Source organism: Pantherophis guttatus, chromosome 3 (genome assembly GCF_059756535.1).
Source record: "Pantherophis guttatus breed Tessera chromosome 3, ASM5975653v1, whole genome shotgun sequence".
NCBI lineage: Eukaryota > Metazoa > Chordata > Lepidosauria > Squamata > Colubridae > Pantherophis > Pantherophis guttatus.
Window position 1 is genome coordinate 52,945,484 of NC_142065.1, and position 23,902 is coordinate 52,969,385.

The following is a 23,902-nucleotide window of genomic DNA, read 5'->3' on the forward strand; positions in this document are numbered from 1 at the left end:
GAAGTTTTCTCTTGCTGTCTCTCAGACTCCTGCTGAGGTGTTTGACTTCGGGTTGGATTTTCTCTTTCCTCAGAGAAAGAATTTTCTGTGTTTCTGCTGTCCTCTTGGATTCTTTTCTCAACACACCCAGGCACCACACGCAGGCTTGTTTTCGATTTTCTCTTTTATAAAACAGTTCCCCGATTAAGGAGGGGATGGGGCTGTTTTACCCTCCTATGCAGGTTGCACCAAAACTTTGGATCCCAGACAGAAAGAAATGCTTGCTCACTCCAGGTGGTGACTTCACTTTGCCACACAGATAAAAACCCTGGATATTTGAGAACACTTGGGAAAAATGTAAAATTATGAAAAATATGTACAATTTGCCATACTTTAACACTGTTCTATGTAATTTTTTCCTCTTTCCTTAGTCCCATGATGGCGAACCTATGGCACGGGTGCCACAGGTGGCACGTGGAGCCATATCGGTGGGCATGTGAGCTCAGCTCCAGCACTCATGCGTGCGCTGGCCAGCTGATTTTTGGGCCTTCTGGGCCTACCAGAAGTCAGGAAACACACTGTTTCCGGCCTCCAGAGGGCCTCTGGGCAGGTGGGGAAGGCTGTTTTTGCCCTCCCCAGGCTCCTAGAAAGGCTCTGGAGCTTGGGGAGAGCAAAAACGGGCCTACCGGGCCCACTGTGCCATCATGTGTCAAAATCGGGGGGAGCATGGGGAGGCGGGGCACATAGAATTATGGATGTGGGCACGCGTGCGTGTGACCCCACTGCGCTCCCACTGCTTTTGGCACACGATGGCAAAAAGGTTAGCCATCCCTGCCTTAGTCATTTGGAAAAGTATGCACCATTATAATGTATGTATTCTTAAGCTATTGTTGTGAGAGCAAAACATCGCACCCATCTTTCTTACTATTTGCAAGAGAAGGAACATTCACAACATTGGCAAGTCAATTCAGGGACATTTTAGAATGCCAACCGTCTTGCCCCTATGGCTCTGGGGGTTTCAATGGACAGATATATGCTGCCCGTGCCATTAAAAACCCTTCTGTGTAATACAGTGGTGGGATGTATCAATTCAAGTTTTTATTTACTGATGCAGTAGTTCTTAGCACAGATAATTAAGCAGATCAAGAATGTAAATTAAAGTGTCTTGAGCCAAGGAGAAACAAATCTCGACTACAAAGCAGATCATATCACAGTTTTTTGCTGGAACAAAGAAACAAATGCCACTCAGTGAATCACTTGTCTAGGGCAGAAAAGCTCGCAAGCAACATCTCTTCTTCATCACAGACATTAGAATTGCAGTCATAGTCATTGTGTTGCCGTTTCACACCATTCTAAGTTAATTGCCTGAAGTGATCTCAAACTTTACCAAATATTCTACTCAACCCATTACAGATTTGCTAGGCAATCTAAGTGGTTTAATAAATCTTATCTTTACAGAACTGTCATTTGGAGAGGGAATGTTGTAGATTTCTAACAGTTTTTCACAGTTTCCGGGGGGAAAAATAGAACAAAAAATACCTATAGTTTCCAGGGAACTGTATTTGGGAAGCAATAGTCCAGCCACCTCTGGCCTAGTACCCTCCAGATGTGTTTGGATTCCAATGTTGAGTATTCTCGGTCATAGCCTCAGGCTGTGGAAGCTGTCAGATGTTATAAATGTGATGTTACTTCATAATAAATTTGAAGGCTCAATATGTAAATATTAATAATTTTTATCTATACTTTGTGACATTCTATATTTAATATAATTTATTCTGAGCAGAACTGAAAATCTGATTTGGTAAATGCTTCCTTAGAGACCCATTTAATTTTTAGCACAGAAATATAATTCATCGTTTCTTCATTAATAATGCTGTGAATTAAATTCAGTTTCCGTGCAGTTCTAACTCAGATCGGACAATCTGTCTTCCTACTTCTTCAGTTTCGTTGCTCTTTCGTTGCCCCACAGCTGAGACAGCTTAAAGTCACATTTAGCTATTGGCACACCCCCTCTCCTCTGGTTGCTGGGCGCTGCTCTCTCTGGCCGTCATGGCTTGGGGCTGCAGGAGTGACAAAACACAAGGCTTCTGGAGAGGGATCTGATTGCACAATATAGTTAGTCAGAGAAGTTGACAGGTGGCTAAGCCTGCTGTTCAAAGTACTTATATACTTGCTCCACCCCACCTCACATTAAGGGCAGAATTAGCGGTTGTTTTTCCACTAGCAGGTGACATTTAGTGGGAGGAGAAAGAGAGCCAGGAAACTCACCCATTATTTTCTTTCACTTATCCCACTAGAAATTTATATTGACAGCACCAAACATTACTCGCTAGTCTTGCTATGGAAGAAGAATAGGGCTTGGCCATGGAGGCAACCTATCTTGGTTGTTTGGCTGTGGCCATTGTCAATCTTACCAAAGGGTAAAGCTCAGACTTTTGTTATAGCTGTTAGAAAGAAAGAAAGAAAGAAAGAAAGAAAGAGGGAGGGAGGGAGGAAGGGAGAAAGGAAGGAAGGAAGGAAGGAAGGAAAGAAGGAAGGAACGAAGGAACGAAGGAAGGAAGAAAGAGAGAGGGAGGGAGGGAGAGAGAAAGAAAGAGAAAGAAAGAAAGAAAGAAAGAAAGAAAGAAAGAAAGAAAGAAAGAAAGAAAGAAAGAAAGAAAGACCCCTCTTCTTCTTAGGCAGAGAGTTGTCTCAGTTCATAACTCAGGATTTCTTAGATCCAAAACGATAAGCAACCTAGTGCATAAACTAACAAAGCAGACCCATCTTGCTATCAGATTGTAACAGAGATTGTCCCTGGGGGCAGAGAGGAAACAGTGGTCGGGCAGGTTTTAGCCAAGGAAAAGGGAGAGGCATGCATGTCACAATTTCATAGGCCTTGAGTTTAGAAATATAGCAGATGCCCTGATTGAGTGACCTTTCCATTCCCTTCTTCTATCTCACCCTAAAAACCTAATAAGTGTGTTGCAGCTACTTCAGTGTATAATGTAAAATGACATTCCAAAGAAATTATACTTGTTCAGACTGAAGAGTGGTGTTGTGCAATTTCTGCCCTTTTTTTGTCCTACCGGCCTGATTTCTGTCTTTTCTTTTAGATCCAATTTAATGGGTACTCGATTCTCAGTGTTTGACAACGGTGTAAATCCAGACAGAGCAAATGCTGACTGGTCCAATGTACGCCAGGAGCTTGCAGCTGTTATTTATGTAAGGGACCATTCTGTGAACTATTTCCCCATTAAACTTCTATTTAATAGGCAGCCACTAGACTAATCCATACCAAGATGGCAGGTTGCTTATCAGTACCAAGGACTTTTAAGAATTTTCCATTCTCTGCAAAAATCATCCTTGACAGCTATATAGCTTGATCCAAATGTCAGTAAAAATATACTACAATATGAAGAAAAGAAGGAATGTCTGTTCTATATGTTGTGGTTGGGAATAATTTAATTTGTAGATGTTTTTTCATTAAAGGAATTGTCATCTGCAAAGAAACAATGTAATTTAATTTAGATTGTCAGGGAATGTATTACGCTAGTTACATTTTATATCTGCTTATTTCTTGAACCACCCTTCTAGATCTTGCGCCACTTAAATAGGACATATTGCCACTTTATTATAATGTAGTGGATTCTATCAAACTAACAGTTCAAGATAGACATACGTGTTGGTTGAGAGCTGAGAGTTTTCATCAATGATTCTCCGGGGATTTGAGGCAGGCAGAAATCAATGGAGAGTCTTAAGTCCTCTGGTCAGGGGAGGTGATCCACAGAAAGACATCCGTCCTATAATACCGCCTGTGCCTCTGAAAAGTAGAGACTGAGCTTCACACCATTCCGCGAGCATCTTTTCTGGGGCACCAAAGGGGCAGGATTTTCACAGCATTCCCTAGTGGTGAAAGCAGCAACCTCCCAGTGGTAGGGAGTGGGGAGAAGCAGCATCAAAGGATGGGGAGGAGAAGAAGATGAGATAAGGAAGCAGATTGGCAGGGGCAGGTGTGACACATTCCCTTCCTTATTAAATTCCTTCTCTTCTCTTTTCTTTCATATATGTGCTGGGACACTCAATCTTGGGTTTTAGAATTACTGAGACATGTGCAATATAAGGCTTCAGGCTAGCAGAAAAATGACTTTAAACTGTTAAGGATCAGTTGGAGTTGATCATGTTGTGGAGATACATGATGGTAACTCAGTTATGAACGTTGTGGTATTTCTATTTCAGGAGACAAATGTATTAGGTTTCAAAGGACCTCGAAAAATGACAGTGGTCATTCCTGGAATGAATTCTGATAATGAAAGGGTGCCAATCCGTCCCCGAAATGTAAGTTACACATAAACCTTCCTACAAGGTTTCATTACTTCTAAGTAATCCCATGTTCTGTTTATCATGCTTAATAAAATAAAATATCCAAATGTGCAGAAAGGCATTTAGTCACAAAGGGTGCTGCATTTTTGCCATGAAATTTTGTGTCAGCAAAAATATAAAATGCAGAACTTTCTTTTAGATTAGAAGATATAAGGGTTCATTTCTAAAACAATCATTACCAAGGCTTCATTTCTAAAACAATCTTCCTGAACTTGGCATCCTCCAGGTGTGTGGAATTGCAATTCCCATCATGGTTGGAAAGCGTTAAAAGCTGTATATTAATACATATAGAAAGCATTAAGTTGCAGGAAAAGGCTCTGCAGCTAAGGATCTCAACCAACAATATAATATAAATATGAAGTGTTTCCATTGACAAAACAAGAGTGAATCAAGCACTATATAAACATTTATTATGTCATCTAGTTTGATATGAAGATATATCTTCAGATCCCTGTTTGGCCATTTCCTTCCAAAGAATAAACCTCATATATATATATAGTTTAAAATAAAATGATTACCTCAGGGCTTCAGATGGAGAAAGGAATGAGGCATCACTATGCACATAATTCTTTCTTCAAAACATTCACAGCAGAAAACATTGATTCTGAAATCTGAGGAAAGAGTCAAAGGCAGTGGCAGGATTCAAGTAATTTAACAACCGGTTCTCTGCCCTAATGATTTCTTCCAACAACCAGTTTGCCAAACTGCTCAGAAAGTTAACAACCAGTTCTCCCAAAGTGGTACAAACTGGCTGAATCCCACCACTGGTCAAAGGTAATGTTTCTTGATCTATGACCTCCACCTGAGTTGGCACTCCAAAATTCCTACTCAATATGCACCAGGTTGTCAAAAGCTAAGGATTGCAAGCTTTGATATATAATTTATATGTGAATATTGTCCTTTACAAGCTCCCTTGAACTCCACTCATAAAACCTGGAGGAACAAGTATGTGCATACTTAGTTTCTTAGTCTATTAATATCAGGTTTCGCGGCACAACTTTTAAGAGGAGCGAGGCTAAGATGTTACTGTAATTATGCTCAAAAATATTAGAGGACTTCTTGTGATGTACTCCGTGAGAATCAATTGTATGTACATGCATTATTTCTTCATGCAAATATAACCAAATAAATATTTAAGAAGATATCTTTTTGAATTACTTGTGGTAATGCTTTTTCTCACAATTTCCTAGGATAATGATGGGTTACTCATGAGATGGCAGAATAAGATAATGGACAGCTTAATTGAGCTGCATAACAAAGCCCCTGTATGGAACGATGAAACTCAGTCTTATGTGCTGAACTTCCATGGAAGAGTTACACATGCCTCGGTTAAGAACTTCCAGATTGTGCACAGTGATGACCGTAAGTCTTGTGGGATTGTGGATTTTTTTAAAAAAAACAAAACACTTCTACATTTGTGCTGACTGAAAAACTGTTGCTGCTGCTAGTTGGACCCATGGCTAAGTACGGGCATTTTTGCAAATTCAGAGTCAGAGTAGGCATTGCGCTGCATTGTCCATTCAAGAAGGAAATAAGCAAGAAACTCAAAATGAAATCCTGGATTTGCCTACTGGAATGGGCCACTGAATTGTGTTGCCCAGTGGATGCTTTGTGATTGACAAAGCACCCAAAGTTTCAAAGTATTTCCCAGCAAATTAAATGCCTGGGCTGGAAACTTACAGAAACTAATGGTAGTCAGATCTACCATTAAAAAAAAAAAAAGTTTCATTTTGAAGTTTCATTTGCATTTTTCTCTCTTCTTCCCTTGATGCAAATTATCTAATCAATACAGCATTTCTCAGGTATCCAAACAGTATGGATGGGAAAGATTAGTCTGATGCTAATGAATTACTTATATCAGTCTTCCCTCCTTCTAATAGGGACATTGGCAGGACCTGGATAATTAATTTGGTAGAGGTGGTTAGCTTCCTACTTGTTCAAGGGAGACATATTAGATCAAAGTTTATCCCAGAAGTTGGGATACAACTAGGGAGTAGGGCAGTGCCAGTTTTAAGCATAAGCAAAACAAGGTACAGGGTACAGAGGGACACAGTGGCTCAGTGGCTAAGATGCTGAGCTTGTCGATCAAAAGGTCAGCAGTTCAGCTGTTTGAATCCCTAACGCCTCATAATGGGGTGAGTTCCCGTTACTTGTCCCAGCTTCTGCCAATCTAGCAGTTCGAAAGCACGTAAAAAATGCAAGTAGAAAAATAGGGACCACCTTTAGTGGGAAGGTAACAGTGTTCCATGCACCGTTGAGTGGTGTTGAGTCCTGCTGGCCACATGACCACGGAGATGTCTTCAGACAGCGCTGGCTCTTCATCTTTGAAACGGAGATAAGCACCGCCCCCTAGAGTCAGGAACGACTAACACATATGTGCGAGGGGAACCTTTACCTTTTCCTAAAACAAGGTACAGTTTAGGGCTTCACAATATGCAGGTCCTCACAAAATTTCAGGGTAGGTTTTGGTTTTTTGGGGGGGGAGTTTGTTTCAAAAATTCAGGTTTAAGTATTGTTTCCAGGATATACTATTATAATCTGTGAGAGAGATCAAGACAAACAATAAGCATCTAATCAGTATATACTGTACATTCATTTGAAACTAATTTGTATTTGTTTCTTTAAATGCTTTGCTATGAAATAATTAGATGCTTTTGTGGCAACCCAATGTCCTCTTTCATTACACATCCTTACTGAGACCTTCTGGTGTAACTTTATAACAATAAGGCCTCCAAGTTTAGGGCCTCACCAAGTCTAAATCTGACAGTGGAGCAGGGAAGAGCATTTCTATGTGGCTGATTTTTCTCCACGTGGATGGGTCCCCCTTTCCTGTCATAGACAGGAACAAATTAGATATGGTGTAAGATAGGTATGGTTAATTTTGTATGTACTTCTCTTCAAGTCAGTATTGATTGTTAGTGACTGTCTGGGCTAGAAAAACTGCTTCAGCTTCTGCAGGTTTTTCAGAAGTGGTTTGCCATTGCCTCCTTATTAGGGTAGAGAGAAATGACTGGACCAAGATCACTCAGCTGGCTTTGTCACTTAGGCAGGACTACAACTCACAGTCTCCCAATTTCTAACCTGGTGCCTTAACCACTACACCAAACTGGTTCTCATGATTAATTAACATATACAATTTCAAATACTGAAACATATGCCATGGAAACAGTACTGAAATTAAGATTGACCTAGCAGGAGGATACATTTATCTCTATGTCCCCCAACATGGTTCCAATGAAAATCCCACTCCAGTTAATCTCAGGAATCATTACTGAAAACAGGAATCCAATCAAAATTTGGGGCAGAGTGACCAGACCAGTGTTTTCTTTTATTCTGACAGACAAGATTGGATTCAAAGCTGATTTGTTTAACCATGATTTGCTGGAAAAAAAAACATAATTGGCTGGGTTCACAAAATGCACTCAAAACATAACATAACATGGTTCAATGGAATATGTGAACTAATTCACAGTTCTTTGGGGAATCTACAAAGTTAGCTTTAAATGTTTGCCTTGACTTATAAAGTGGAACCTTGATTTATGATGACATGCTCAGAATCAGACCAAACGGATACATGCATACAATCTGAGACATGGGAGCCATTTGAAATTGCATCTGTATAAAAAGCAGTTGTTTCTAAGATCTAATTGAAAAACAATTAGTTCATTTCTTTTCCATTTTGTTCCATCTTTTTTATTTTCATCACAAAAGTCTAGTCAACGTTTAAAAGAATTCCAAGGGGTCTCCCATCCAAGTGCTGGCAAGTCCTCAATCCATTTAACTTTAGCAAGTTGTCTGAATCAGAGATGATGAATATCTCCACACTCACATAAGATTTTTCAGAGTTCTATATGGAGGTGGCTATATGAAATGCTTTTGGTAACTGTTGAAAAATACATAAATGAATCGCTCAAACCAAAACCAAAGCAGATCTTGGAGATTAGCCTTCTAATTGCTTAGGGCAATGGTTCTCAACCTTTTCTTCCCCACAGATACCCCCCCCCCTTTTAAATATTTTTTGTGGCCATGAACCATGGCAATGGATGCCCAAGATTGAACTCAAGATTTAAATCATAACATTCCTTCGAGTCTTCGAGGACCCCCTGTGATGACATTGCCCCCCCCAGGGGTCCATAGCCATAGGTTGAGAACCACTATCTTAGGGTAATTTCAGTCTGAGTATGTCTCAAGAGATATAAGCCTGTTTGTTCTCTTGAACCTGGTTATGGTATTTAGAGTGCTTAGAGCAACAGCAAAGAAATTGATGTTAGACATACTTGTTAACAAAGAAATTGTAAGGCATACTTGTTTCGGAATAAGTTTTTTTCATATTGCATTAGAATGCTCGATTTCCAAATGGTAATTCAGAATGGCTTCTGTGAAATCTATAATTTATCGTGATTCCAGGGACACGAGGTGAATATTGCAATCAGGTCTGAACAGGGAAAAATTCAATTGTCCTGGATAGTAGGGCATGGAATATAGTAACAGTCCACTAGAGGGAGCATTATAAGAGGCTGACTAGAGTAATGTTTTGAATGGTTTGAGTCATCCAAAAAGCAAGCTTTATTTTTTTTTTTGCTCACTTGCAGTACCGTCCACACAATTGAGCATAAACTCATACAACTCTGGTAAACGTTAAAGAACATGCCAGGTGTTTTCCAAAAAGTCACAAACTTCCAGAATTGGATAAGGTACACCCAGAACAGTTGTAATGGCATAATTTGAGAATTTACTGCACTTGATTTGTAATCTCTGATTCAAGAAAACTTCTCTAAATTTGCTGGTGGTAAGAAATATTTTGAGGATGGCAAAATGCCAAAGAATGTTACTGGTACATTCTTTGTCAGTCAAGAATTCAGTGACCCCCATATCCATTATTATAAAGGACAGTCCTTTATTTCAGAAAGCTGCCCTTTAAATTTATTTAACTTTTTTGTTTTGGTCTTGAATTTTTCTTTGTAAATCAAAGTCATTAACATGAACAATTATTTTTTAAAAAAATCTTTATGAACTTCTTTCAGATTTCTCCCTTTTTAAGGTTTGTCCTTTATTCTTTTTCCCCAAGAAAATGTGGTTACTATAGTCAAGAGGGATATGGATCCAGAGTTTCAAATCAAGTCATATCAATGTTCTGTTGCTGATCACAAGGGCCATTCACAGATTTCTCTGCTGAACTATGGACAGCCCTCAGAGATAACAAGTATGTTATCTCTAATCTCAGGATGAAAAGATGGGAATGGCAGAGCCCCTGGTTCTCCAGAAGCTTTTGACTTTTAACCTCCATTCCATTTCACGAACGTATAAAACAGAGAAGAGAAGCTCATTTAGATCCACATCTGTCAGGAAAAGTGAAACTGTATTGAAAGTTAATAGGTATTACTTAGTAAATAGTATACATTACTGTAAAAAAAATTATGTAAAAAGTATAGACATAAACCTGAAGATTCCACTCACAAAATTAACAACTGTGTGTGGTTTTAAAAATAAACGGTGTAAAAAAGAGGTTTGAGACTCTAGAAAGAGTGCAAAGAAGAGCAACAAAGATGATTAGGGGACCGGAGGCTAAAACATATGAAGAATGGTTGCAGGAACTGGGTACATCTAGTTTAATGAAAAGAAGGACTAGGGGAGACATGATAGCAGCGTTCCAATATCTCAGGGGCTGCCACAAAGAAGAGGGAGTCAAGCTATTCTCCAAAGCACTTGAGGGCAGGACAAGAAGCAACGGGTGGAAACTAATCAAGGAAAGAAGCAACTTAAAACTAAGGAGAAATTTCCTGACAGTTAAAACAATTAATCAGTGGAACAACTTGCCTCCAGAAGTTGTGAAACACTGGAAGTTTTTAAGAAAAGGTTGGATAACCATTCGTCTGAAGTGGTGTAGGGTTTCCTGCCTAAGCAGGGGGTTGGACTAGAAGACTTCCAAGGTCCCTTCCAACTCTGTTATTCTATTCAAATAAGAGTAGAGTGTCTGGCTAGGTATAAGGATGATCCTATATACCCTATACACACAGTATATTTATTTATAAAATGTATTGGTCGCCCATTTTACCTCCGGGTAATTCTGGGTGAATTATATACCGGTATCTACAATCACCATTACTGTCCAGTTTCAGTCAGGCCATCCATAACTGATATTCATTGGCAAAAATAATGCCCAGTGGAAATTTTTCTTCCAGTGCAAATTGAAGACACCAAAGGCCAATCAAGATTGGATGGCATGTATAGAAAAGGTCATAATCCCTATACTTTATCTGCCATGGATTTGATCCAAATAAAGAATCCTATATCTATTTACTTGTAAAAATCCATTCATTCAGATTCTAATTATATGATGGGACTTGATCTTCATTGTGCTCTTCCTTTGAAAGCACATGGATGATATTGACCACAAGTCGTTTCTATGGATTAATCTTGATATGAACTCAATATGTTGAGTTCACATAAATGGGATCTAGGGATTTAAAGGTGTGTTTTGTGTAGTCAATGAGATCCTAGTTTTTAGGTTTTTATGATGTTATCTTATTCTTTTGGTGCTCGGTCAAAGCGATTATTTTGATGTTGATGCATAAGGGGGACCAAATATTATCACAATCGTATTTCCTTCCACTTTGTGTATATATTGGGGACATAGGCACACTCTGCAATCTACATCAGAACAGTAAACAGCAGCCACTGAGCAATTTTCAGCCTGTGTGACTTGTCTGCTTGTCACCTGTCCAGCCCAATCAGAAGATGTTACTATCCGGGGGTGTAGGATTACAGGATAGAAAGAACCTGCTCAGGGCCCCAGTTATTTTTACAGATTTCTTGCTGCTCTCGCTGCAAACAAAGGGAGTCACGATCAAAACAAGGAATCAGAGAGGCCTTTAGAAGGCCACACACACACACAGGTCTGGCGAAAGAGCACATTTTTTGGAGGGGGCACAAACCTGTTTTTATTCTCTGTCCATTTAGCTGGAAAAAAGAAAAGGGCTTGCTTAGTAACTCTGTTGAAGAGACATCAGCCATTCATTGCCCAACAGGTGATCAGTCAATTTCTAAACCTTCTGGGTTCTCCTCTGTCCCATTATGCACTCATTCCCTTAGCATCTGAATATTTTTGTTTTGCTGCATATGATCTTCAGCCTCAGTGGTTAAAGACGCTGAGCTTGTCAACTGGAAAGCTGACAGCCCAGGTTTCAGATCCTAGCACTGTGCAACAGGGTGAGCTCTCATTCCTTCCCCAGCTCCTGCCCACTTAGCAGTTTGAAAGCATCAAATGTGAATAGATAAATAGGAAGGTAATAGGGTTCCACGAGCCTTTGGTGTATAGCCATATTGGCTACATGACCACAGAAAATGTCTTCGAACAATGCTGGCTCCCTTGACCAAGCTGAGCACCATGCTCTAAATGAGCATATATTGGGGACATATGAACAATGCACCCTAGAATCAGACATGACTGGACAGGAAAACCTTTACCTTTATCCTTACTGGAAAAAGAGATCCAGGGAGTGAGTCTTTGATTGCACAGTTCCCTTGCCTGAGCCATGGACATTTCTTTCTTTCTTTAAAAAAAAAAATTTATGTGGCAAATGGGATATGGGAGGCTAACGCAAGTTAAGAACTGAAACAGCAGCAATCCAAAATAATTAAAAACGGTTATAATAGCAATCAAATTGAGTGCACCTGAGGTCATCTGTGCTTAATGCCTGCTGGAAAAGTCAAATCTTAAAAGCTTTAACAGAAGGTTGACAGGATAAGGGACATTCAGAATTCATGAGAATGGGGTTGCCATATGGCAAGCATTGCAGCAGAGAAGGCACATTTTTTATATCCTTCTTGCAAGTTTCTCTTATTATAGCCAGTTCTAATAAAAGTAGTTTTAACCATCATGTGGAATTGATCTCATGATCTGGTCTCTATAGTGAAGCTGATATCAATCTTGCAATTCTGATTGTGCTGCATCTCCTCCTCCTCCTCCTTCTTAAAATTCAGTGAATCAGGGAAGGGTCTGTCTGAATTGCTTCCAAACATTATCTGGACATTCTGGACTTAATTTTTTTTTTTTTTAACTTAAGTTCCTTTTGCGTAGACAGCAGGTCGTGTGTATCTCTGTCAAGGTAATCTTTCTTACTCTTACTCTATTATTCATGAATGTGGAGAAGATGAAATAACTGTGCAATGCTTGTGTATTTGTAATGCTAGAAGATTTCCACTCAAAAACATTACATTCCAAACTATAAACCAAGTACTGTTTTGAGGGACAATATATGGCAATCAGATTCAGATTACAGTGTCTTGACAATTGTAGCAGTTATGTTATAATAATTATCCTACTTTTAAATTGAGTGCCATAGTCCAGAAATTCAGCAAGGATGTTGATGAGGTACATGTGTTATTGTGGGAGAATGGGAGTTTCATTCAACTCTTTTTATTGCTCTGGGAATTGCTCTTTCTATTGTATCCTCCTTCTCTCTTGGGCAATAGGTCACAGACTCAGCTTTATTTCCCCAAATTCTTTTCCCCGACCCAGATTAGAAGACTTCTTTCAGTGCAACTGATTGCTGTGCAAATTATCTAATGACACTATTTACCTCATGTGGGTTTGCTGCCAATCTCTTTGGGCTGGATATAGTATAATTGCAGAACGTACATAGGCGGCATAAGAGTCTGTATCCAGGATTCTCCCATGCCAAAGGTATCTGTAGGGTGTGGTCAAGAAAAGTTTAGATGCCAATCATGACATGTGATAACAGCTCTATGACACACATAAAAAAAACCAGGTAAAGATTTAGTTGCATGATTACAACCGCCATCTTGACTTTTTTGACCCTGTTCTGTGAATATCCATGCTCCCAAACTCTCTTATGCCTTTCCTTTTAGAATGAACAATGCTAAAATAGACCCAAAAAAGTAAAGGAAAACATCTCGTTGGTCACCTTTATTAATAATAATCCACCTACATCCACCTTTGTTCAATTTGTCCTGTCATGCATTCTGCAGAGGACCAAAGGTTTCCATAGTAAACTTTTTATCTTCTCACCCAATAAATGACATCTTTCTTTCCTGCAGCTGAATACATTGTCTTGCAGTTTGGCCGAGTGGCTGATGATGTTTTTACCATGGACTACAATTACCCACTTTGTGCTGTGCAGGCTTTTGCCATTGCCCTCTCAAGCTTTGATGGGAAACTGGCCTGTGAATAGCATGTCTACAATGCCATCATGCCAAGGTTTGTACCAGATCTGGACCTGCCAGGTCAAATCCTCTCTGTTTGGTCTAACAGTGCAAGCACAAATATGCCTGACAATGAAAGCCAGCAGGGATGATATGAAGGGGAATGAAAGCTCAGTTGGTATTGTTAAGCATCACCAAATACTACTGGGGAAAATCTGGCAGAATTCTGAGTGCATATTAGTGTAGTGTCATGTTAGCTAGTAATACCATATGCACATATTTGTCTTTAGCATCTGCCTGTGAACATTTGAAGCCAAACATTTCAGTCTTTCATAAAGACTGAAAACATCTTGGTTGTGGATATTGTTAAGTTACCCACTCCTAAGGGATTTGGAACCAGCTGCTCATCTCTAAGGCTGTCAGTGATTTGTTGTATGCTAGTTTGAATCTCAAGAAGATTTGAGTGTTTAGATAAGTGTTTCTCAATCTCAGCAGCTTTAAGATGTGTGGGCTTGGATGCTGGTTGAGGAATTCTGGAAGTTGAAGTCCACGTATCTTAAAGTTGCGGAGTTTGAAAAACACTAGTTTAGATAATTTGCTGGGCTGCGGGGTGAGTAGGTGGTTTTGTTTGGTTATTTAAAATTGACATGGGGAAAGGAAACTGTTTTCCTGAAATGATAATGATCATTTGAAAAACAATGGATGGGGCAAGGTCTACTTTATCTTTTCCAAAATCATGGCTCGCCTGTTAGTCACAGGAACATAGATGAATGTGTAAATTTGTTGGTTATAAAAATATAAATTACTTATGAGGGAAGAGCAACTAATGGATTAGAGTTAGGTTTGCAAATTGGGGTCTGAAGACCTTTCTTTAAATACTATATTAAATAAACTAATTTAATATAGTAGGAACAATATATATAAATTATGCACGCCTCAATGAGTAGGGAGATTTTGGTGTTTAGATAAACAGAAATTATTTTGGAATGGGGCTATTTATAAAATTTAAGCATTGTAGAGAGCTGCAATATAATATATTTCTACAAATAATGCATTCTGTCTGGTTTTTTTCTCCCTGTTGTTGTTTTCTTCTTTGTCCCCAGCTTCAATGACATTTCCTCAGCCAGGGAACAGACATGCTCATGTCTTCAAATTAGTACTACTGCTCTTCCAGAACATTCCTGAGCATTACCTTATCATTCTGAAGAAGGTGATTTGAAAAGGTTGCAAATTATCACCTTAACTTATTAGTAACAAATATGTCTGGCCCAAACTTGCTTGGCAGGATCCAGTTCCACCCTGTTTCTCAGCATGCCCAGCAATTAAGGTTAATCTGTATGACCAGGTTGTCCTACTAACCATTTCTCTGATGGCAACTTCTATCCACCCCCAGCCCACCAGGAAGACCGATTCTACCCTCCTTTCCTGTCATGAACTAAAAATGATGTTTTTCCTAATGCCGTGCTTCATTTCTATATAGAGAAAGATCTCCACTCCAATTAGCTATCATGAACAACGGTGGGGAAACTTTTTCCTTCCAGTCATTCCCTTCCCTTCCAGTTGGCATTTTGTTATGGAATCAACTCTTGGTTGATCTGAAAAAAGCAGACCCTGCACTCGTGGGAAAATACTAGGAAGAAAAGGAAAAGCCAGAATGCCTGACATCTTATGAATGGATCTCAGTTGATGAACTTGTTTGCTTCTTGGTTTCACCAGTGGACCCGCGAAGTGGTGAACTTTTTCAGGTTTGCTTTAGATTTTTTGTGCCTACCACTTCCTCTAGTTTCCACTTTGTTCACCTGCCTCCTTGTGTTGTAATTGCATCTCAACAATTTGGTGGAAAAAAACCAAAACCAAGAGGAAGTGACCCTTGTTGCTACAATAATAATAATAATAATAAAAAAACAGTTAGTTGATTGTTTCACTGATCAAAAGTGAAAGGTTCAACTTTTTTTAAGTTCATTGACTGAGCCATGAAAAATGGTTGGTCCGTCCGTCCGTCCGTCCTTCCTTCCTTCCTTCCTTCCTTCCTTCCTTTCTTCCCCACTGATGGAGTACCAGTCAGAAACCTATCAAGTACGAAGAGAGTCCACAGAGGGGACTTCATACAAAAATTCTAACAAAGGAAACCACTGTTCTCAAAGACTCATCCACAGAAGAGAAGGATGTTGGTACTTGCTTGCTGGTATGAAAAAGAAGACCGTGTGTGTGGGTGTGTCCGTCGGTCCACCAAGTCGGAGCTGGTAAGCAAAACCTAATCAGAAACTCAGACCATTGCCATGGCCAAAGCAGAGAAGAAAATTGAAGTTCAGAAAGGGAGTTCTTATCCAGCTTCATTTCTAGCCTATTTATACACAGAATCTTAAGCCTGCAGCATGGAAATACTGTAACTGAATATATCAGAAATATTTTTATTTTTATTTATTGTTCCTTGAGAAATCTCTTGATCCTACAGGAAACACAGAAACCACCTAGAAGCTCAGAGAGTATTTTGATCAGAAACTACTCTAGTAGTCATTAATGGACCCATGAGAATGTATGATTTGGCTAAGAGAATTTAGACGAAATTGGTAATTATTTGTCAAATATCTTCAATATTCTGTGAATATTATTTCTTTAACTGGATATTCCTGAATTTATTTGAATGGTAATTTCAACTCTATCCATTAGTATCATTTCCCCATAGTATCATTGTCAGGGTGTTAACATCCACTTTTTAAAAAAACCAGTCTGCTATCTTTATTATCAATGTTATACTGTAATTTTAAACAAGTTAGGACCAAGCTACTTCTATACAAAGATAATACTGGGAAGGAAGGAAGGAAGGAAGGAAGGAAGGAAGGAAGGAAGGAAGGAAGGAAGGAAGGAGTGTATTTTACAAAATAAATTAGCAGATCTCAATCAAATTTATCAAGTGGTGGAAGCACAGGGAAGTATTCAGGTAAATGCTTTTAACCTTATTTAAGTTTAGTTGCAAATGTATTTTTAGTTATTATTCCACCTTGCTTTCCAAGAATGTCAAGAGGAGAGCATAGTACTGCAGATGCATTATACATCATTTGGGAGTAGGGAAGTCTCCCTCACTATTTAGCCACCTGTTGTTTAATGCATAACTGATAACTTCCATCCTACAATCTGAACACCCTCAGACCAAACTATTTCTTCATTGAACTAGACAGTCAAAAGCAGCAGAAAGCTCCAGTGGACGGCTAAGTTGTTGCAGGAAGTACTTAGTAACAATGACTCAAAAGGTGTGGCTCTCTTTGTGAATCACAGTGTGGCACTTCACAAGAGTATCGATGAGGGGTGTTTTGCTTGCTTTTTCTTTTCTGAAGCCTTCGCATGAGCCTTGCCTTCCTCGGGTGGCTCATTTGGTGGATTTGCCTGAAAATGGATGTGCTTAACTTTGAGTAGGACATCAAAGGTGCTTAAGCCATCAACAGAACTCTTGTTTCATCCAGGGTTCAGTTAGGTAGAGTGAGAGCCTTCACTTCCTGTCCTCATGTGACATTCACGGTTATTACTGTGGGATGTAGGATGATGCCTTCCAAGTCACAATGAATCATACATGTAGGTGTGGAAGGAAGGCTGGGAGATGTTTTGTACATGTGAGCTGTAATTAATTGTTATTGTTATTCTGATTAATTGTAAAAGGAAAGACACATATAAATCTTGGTGGTTTCTGAGTGTTTTTCCCTTCCCCCTCCATTATTTAATATTAACCATTGTTATAATAATACAGAAGCCTTTCCCAACCTGGTTTCCTCCAGATATATTAGGCTATAACTCCTATCATCCTCAGCCAGCCCTTAGCATGACACATTTGGAAAACACTATGCCAGGAAAGAGCAATTTATATCTGGATAGAGAAACAAAGGCACCAGTGAGCTCCAGGCTGAAAAATGCAATGTTACAGTCAAAGTTTGTTACAGTTTGTGATGACCTCCTACAAGAGGAGTGTAAGACAAGTACAAATGTACTGCAGCAACTCAGAACACAAGAAGAAAACAGATCACCTATACAACATCTGCCAAAAAATGGATACTCTCACAACTTTATAAAAAAAAAGCCTGATCACTCAACCACTACAGCACAACCAACACAAGCTATGAAATGGATAATGCTACCATACATCAAAAACATCTCAGAAAGAACTACAGACTATTGCAACTACATGGCATTACTGTAGCATACAAACCAACTAAAACTCTCCAAAACTTCTTAAGCAAACCAAAAGACCCAGTAGCCCAAGAACAAAAATCAAGAGTCACCTACAACATACTGTGTAAGAGCTGTAGTAACCACTATGTAGGGCAGAGAAGCAGAAGACGAGCACAGTGGATCCAAACAGCAACCAGAAGACATAATGAAAACTCTTTAACTTCACAACACATGGACAGACTCAACCGTAGTTTAACTGGGGAACTGTGAGCATCCTAGATGAAGCTAAATCCAAAAAGTTAGATTCCTTAAAGCTTGACATTTAGACAAATTAGTCATCAATAGACACAGAGAAAAATCACATTTACACTCCATTCAAAAGAAATAATAAAAAGTTAAGAAGGAAACAAAAATCACCAGATATTATCCCCTCCAATAAGCATGGATTAACATCAGACAAAGAAGCAAAAAACAACGCCATAATCAAGAAATTACCAAGGAGAAAACCATACACCCTTCAATACTGGCAGGGCAAGCTACTGTATATAAGCAAAGCCCACACTCACTAGCACTGATGATGGTACCTATTTGAGTAATGAAATGTCTGCAAACAAACAAGCAAGTTCAGAGAGTACCAAAGGCTCCGTAGTTCAACCCCAAACTATTTATATTCTCTTCTTTGTAATGAAGTATTAGATAAGTACATTTGCCTTGGGTCATTAGTCTCCATAAGCAATTACTTTTGAAACCATCTGTTATGTAATTTTTTTAAAAAAAATATCACATTTTAAGGCCACATCAAAGACAAGAGATTGACACAATGGAGAAAGCATTTTCAAACTCCATGATAATTAAAAGCAAAAGATGAAAAATCAATGAAAATTATGTCCTCTTGTGAATTAGCTTCTTCATAGTCAGACACTGTAGTGGTCCATCATTAATAACATGATTAGCTCTCTTCAATCTGACATAATTTATCAAAAGAGAACCATTGGAAGAGAACCTTGTCAGGTGTGAAAGATCAGGTACACACTGTGAAAGTCCAATTAAATTGATTTATTGCTACTTATGCCTATGCACAGGAATATTCTCAACTAATAGTTAGCACCTAACAGGAGTTAGATAAGAGCCAACAGAATTCAAGGGGCGGCGGGGACATGACTTAGTTTGTTGGACTTAGTTTGCTTATGGCAATGTAGAGATTCTTAGCTCTTTTAATTCTACCTCCAGATTCTGGTACTCCGTCCCCTACAAACCTTGAAGTTGCCCAACAATAATTTTATTACCACCAATAGTGCCATGAACACAAATTCTTCAGCAGTTCTTTTCTCCAGAAGTTCTCGTTCAATTTGATAAAAGTGGATTTGCTTTTGAAATTTCCTGCAAAGGTGAAAAGAATGTTAATTGATTTCTCATGGATAGTGTGTGGTATTCTGGGTATTTGTTTTGTTTTTTTAAAATGTTTATGAAAGAGTTTTTCAAGCAATACAAGACAAGTTGAAAAGAAAAAATAAATGAAGATAAAAAGAGCAGAAAACAAAAGAACAAAAAAGAAAAGATAAAAAACTAAACGTAGAGAAAAAGAATGACTTCCAACCTTCTTTGCAACAGAAATTAACAAATTTAATATCCAGCCTCCCTCAAATTACAAAAATCTCGCAGCCCCTTTAGTCTTTTCCAATAATTAAATCTATAAATCATCACTGTACTTTTCTCTGTTTTCAGCAAAAAAATCCATAAAAGGTTTCCAGTCTTTTTTTTTTTTTAAGTACTTATTGTTTTATTCTGGGTAAACAGGTCAGTTTTGAAATTTCTGACAATTCCAACATCTTCACAACTCATTTCTCCATTGTGGGAATTTCAGTATTCCTCCCCTGTTGTGCAGATAATAGTCTTGCTGGAGTAACCATGTGTGAAATCAGTCTTCTGTGAGTTTTTCTAGCTGACTGTCTAACATCTGGCTTTTTCTCAATATTTTTCAATTATTAACTTTTGTGACTTTTTATATCATTGTATGTATTTGTATCCAGAATTTTCTAGCTTTTTCATAAATCCACCATGCTTAATAAAATGTCCCTTCGTGGTTTTAGCATTTCCAACATTGATTTGAGGTACCTTGATACTGTATAATTTTAATAGTTTCCCTGGTGTCATATACCAGTAATACAGTTTTATAAAAAAAGTCTCTTCAATTATAACAAACTGTGAATGTTACTCCATTTATCTATATTCTCTCCTGTCAATATCCAATTTGTATAACCAATATATCCAATATCCATTTGTATAACCAAAATTCATAATCCTTTTTATTATGTAATTGTAATACTTAGCTTGTTCTTTATCAGTTTCAACCTTAATAAAAGCTTGTACACTTTTTAAATCACATGTTCATCATTTGTGTATAATTCAGTTTCGATTTTGGTCTTACATTGATCAAGTCCAGTTACCTTTTACCTATATTACATATTTTTCTTAATTGTGCACATGAAAACCATTTGAAAGTATATTCCCCTGCTGTCATTTGTTCTCTTGACTTTGTCTTAAATTCCCCTTCTTCCTGTGTTAGCAAGTCTTGATATATTACCCATTTTTCTCTATATTTGTACAGGTAGTCCTCAACTTACAACAGTTTGTTTAGTGAGTTATGACTGTTTTTCACACTTACGACCGTTGTGATATCCCTATGATCATGTGATCAAAATTCAGATGCTTGGCAACTGACTTGATATTTATGACGGTTGCAATGTCCTGGGGTCATGTGATTACCTTTTGCAACATTCTGAGAAGCAAAGTTAATGGGGAAGCCAGATTCACTTGAACAACGGTGTTGCTACCTTACCAACTGCAGCGATTCACTTAACAACTGTGACAAGAAAGGTCATAAAATGGGGCAAAATTCACTTAACAAATGTCTCACTTAGCAACATAAATGTTGGGCTCAATTGGGGTCATAAGTTGAGGACTACCTGTATTCTATAAGCTGCTCAGAGTCTACTGGAGCAGATGGCCATAAAAAACTTGAATAACAATAATGGTAATAACTTGAACACAATGAGCATTGACAACATCACCATCAATCAATTACAAAAGGCACTTTATATGGAACAGCTTACATCATACAATGATATAACAACATGTCAAACATCTGCCTATCCCAGGTTCTGGGAAGGACTCAATAGGTACATAAAAATGCCAAATCCAATCGAGACATCTGGCTAACTATGCAACAAGCCATAATAAATTTTAAAATCACAAGTCAAAAAGGTTAAAACCTTTCCAAACATATCACAGTATGCACATTAAAATGAGTAAGTTTTATCATGTTTACCTGGTACCTGAATTATTGCAGATTAATCTCTTTGGGGCTTATATGATCAATGATCATTGTCAAGCAACTCTTTCTGTGAACATGTGCCACAGCTCATCTTCCCTCTGATGAAAGCATTTCTTAGAGAAACGTTCTTAGAACAAAGGCAGAAGCAGATTCTGTCCTTGTAAAATCTTAAAAGGATATTGCAAAGGTTTGCCAGGAGGAACTCAAGATCCAATCAGTCCTAAATACTCCTAGTTTTCTGTTATGTCTTCTCTCCTCAAACAAGTGCAGTGGAGATAATCTATTTGTCTAGTATAGTTTTTTCACCTTTACTTAAGTGTTAGAACAAAGAAGGTTTGCCAAACCGAACAACCCTGAGAATATATTAAAATAGTTTGAAACAATGTTGTGTCCTCCAGATAAGAATGTTCCATTAGATACATGAAGTAAGCATATTAGGCTTATGCATGGCAAAGAAATACATCCAACCATCTCTAAAAATGATACCTGTTCTATACTGACAACACATCAGTGGCGGGATTCAGCCAGTTCGCACCACTTCGGAAGAACCGGTTGTTAACTTTCTGAACAGTTTGGCAAACTGGTGGTTGGAAGAAATCATTAGGGCAGAGAACCGGTTGTTAAATTACTTGAATCCCACCACTGCAACACAGGTACACGTAGGTTTGCAGAAATTGCAAAGAGAGTTGCAATGGTTGAAGAGGCATCAAAATCTTGATCAATAAATGATAAGAGATTTTTTTTTCTTTTCTTACTGTTTACTTTTAAGTTCATTCAGCAATATAGCTTCAATAGTGTTCACTAAATCTCCCTGCAATTAAAATATCTTTCCTCATGTCTGGTACCATAAGAGCCATTGTACCAGATTAATGGTGATAAATCTAGCTGGATCTCTTCACAAACTTTGGTTCACACAAACAAATGTGGTAATAAAATTTCTGGTGATAACCCAAGAAGTTGGGAGGGCAGTTTTCTGAAGAGCAAACAACAACCGAATGAAAACTTTTCTGAATGTCAGAATGAAAGTAACAAGAGAATAAGAGTGCTTCCTTTCCTTTTATAGCCCACTCTGCATATCTGATCTCCTGGCATCCTGGAAGCTACGGTACTTCCCCCACTCCCTGCAGATGGCAGTTTCAAAACTCCCAGCAACAACTCAAGATTGCAGGGGCAACAGGAACCTTGAGGGTGAAGAGCCACATAAGAAACAAGGACAAGAAAATTCTTGCTCTTGGACAACATGAACTTACTCAGGCAGAAATACATACTACATCTTTGCCTGCAAAGTCTTTGAATTAGCAGACACGGACAAAATGTGTTTAATTTATCAAGTGAGAAGCAAGCAAGGAAGAAGAACACATGTTGTTAAATATCCCACACAGTGACTATGACCAGTATATATAGAATAAAACATTACATAGTTCAGTAATTAATGCTTATGTAAGGGTAACAGTGAAGTATATACACAGGCCACGTAATAAATACAGGAAACAAAAATTAAATTTGGTTCCTTTGATTGTTGAGTTCTCAGGATCACTTTATTCTGTTCAGCAAGTCTAGATGCGGTTATTTTTTTTTAATATATGGTATCAATAATTATCAGTTTCATTAACACACACTCTTACACATCACACTTGCACAATCCATGGAAATACAATGCCATGAAGAGAAAATTTGGGAATCTTTGTATTAAAGTAATATAAACTGGACATTAATAGATCATGGCTCTGAATAGATTTATGTTGATTTTCTGTGCAACAGAAGAGACTGGAGTCTCTAAAAACACATATCAAATGTTTGAGCGGGAAGGAAACAGCACTATCATACAGATATATTCCTCCCCCACCCCCACCCCATACTCCTATCTCATGAGGACTGAGCTTTTATTTACTGACCTTCATCAACACATAACCATGGCCAAAAAATATGATGAAAAAGCATGACAGCTGATGACACTGCGCATAATATTTGAATAAACTCATTCAGATATTTTAGATGCTGAATGTCCTATGGTACAAGACTAAACCAGTGCTCCAATAATTGTTATTGTACTATTTCAGAGTATATTCCATCATAATCCCATAGTAATTGAACAGAAACCTATCATTTCCGATTTCTGAAAAAAGCAGTTTTCTACATGAACATGATTAGAAATACTGTTTACATCACTGTTCTATCTATTCTAAATTAGAAATCTCTTCAGAAGGATGTCATGGTCAATGGTACTGGAAGCACAAGTAGTCCAGAAGAATCAACAAAATTTGAAAATTTTACGTTTTGTCATACTGTATATCGCAAGAAACCATGTTTAATGATTTCATTGTATGTACTTATAGCAAAAAGATTCCATTGATGACATAGATGTGGTATGTAGAACCAGTTTGGTCTAGTGGTTAAGGCACCAAGCTGGAAAGCAGGACACCATGAGTTCAAGTCCCACCTTAGCCATGAAAGCCAGTTGGGTAACTTTGGGCCAGTCACTCAGTCTCTAACAGCCCAACCCATCTCACATGGTGGTTGTTGTGGGAAAAATAGGAGGAAGATATGTTGGATATGTTCTCTACCTTGAGTTAGTTGTAAAAATAATAAATGCGGGATACAAATTAAATAAACAAACTCAGAAAAGTATTATGGTAAATAATAGAAACCCTAACTGCATTGGAAACTAACAGACATTCAACAGAATAATTAGATGGAAATGCCATTGGTATAGAAAATCAATCTAGGTAAAACAGCCCTTAAGAAAAAGGTTAAAAATAAATGATGAGATTTATTTTTTTTAGTGTCTCTGTCAAAGGGGCAAAAGGATGCCTATGTGTTTTTGGACCAGTAACAAATCGATGACTCTGAGAACAGTCACCAGAACCTGTTATTATGACACCTCCAGCCCACTCAGTTAAG

General features: G+C 38.2%; 1 protein-coding gene across 1 annotated transcript in view; it reads left to right on the top strand.

Annotated features, from left to right (window-relative positions):
* TULP1 (TUB like protein 1) overlaps positions 1-19,614 on the top strand; it is a 36,928-nt gene extending 17,314 nt beyond the window's left edge. Inside the window, exons 10-14 of the mRNA XM_087890670.1 lie at positions 3,075-3,183; positions 4,198-4,296; positions 5,532-5,703; positions 13,402-13,561; positions 14,610-19,614. Of these exons, the coding sequence (XP_087746796.1) occupies positions 3,075-3,183; positions 4,198-4,296; positions 5,532-5,703; positions 13,402-13,535 (514 nt within the window). The 3' untranslated portion in view covers positions 13,536-13,561; positions 14,610-19,614. The remainder of the gene's footprint in view (positions 1-3,074; positions 3,184-4,197; positions 4,297-5,531; positions 5,704-13,401; positions 13,562-14,609) is intronic.
* Positions 19,615-23,902: the final 4,288 nt, after the last annotated feature.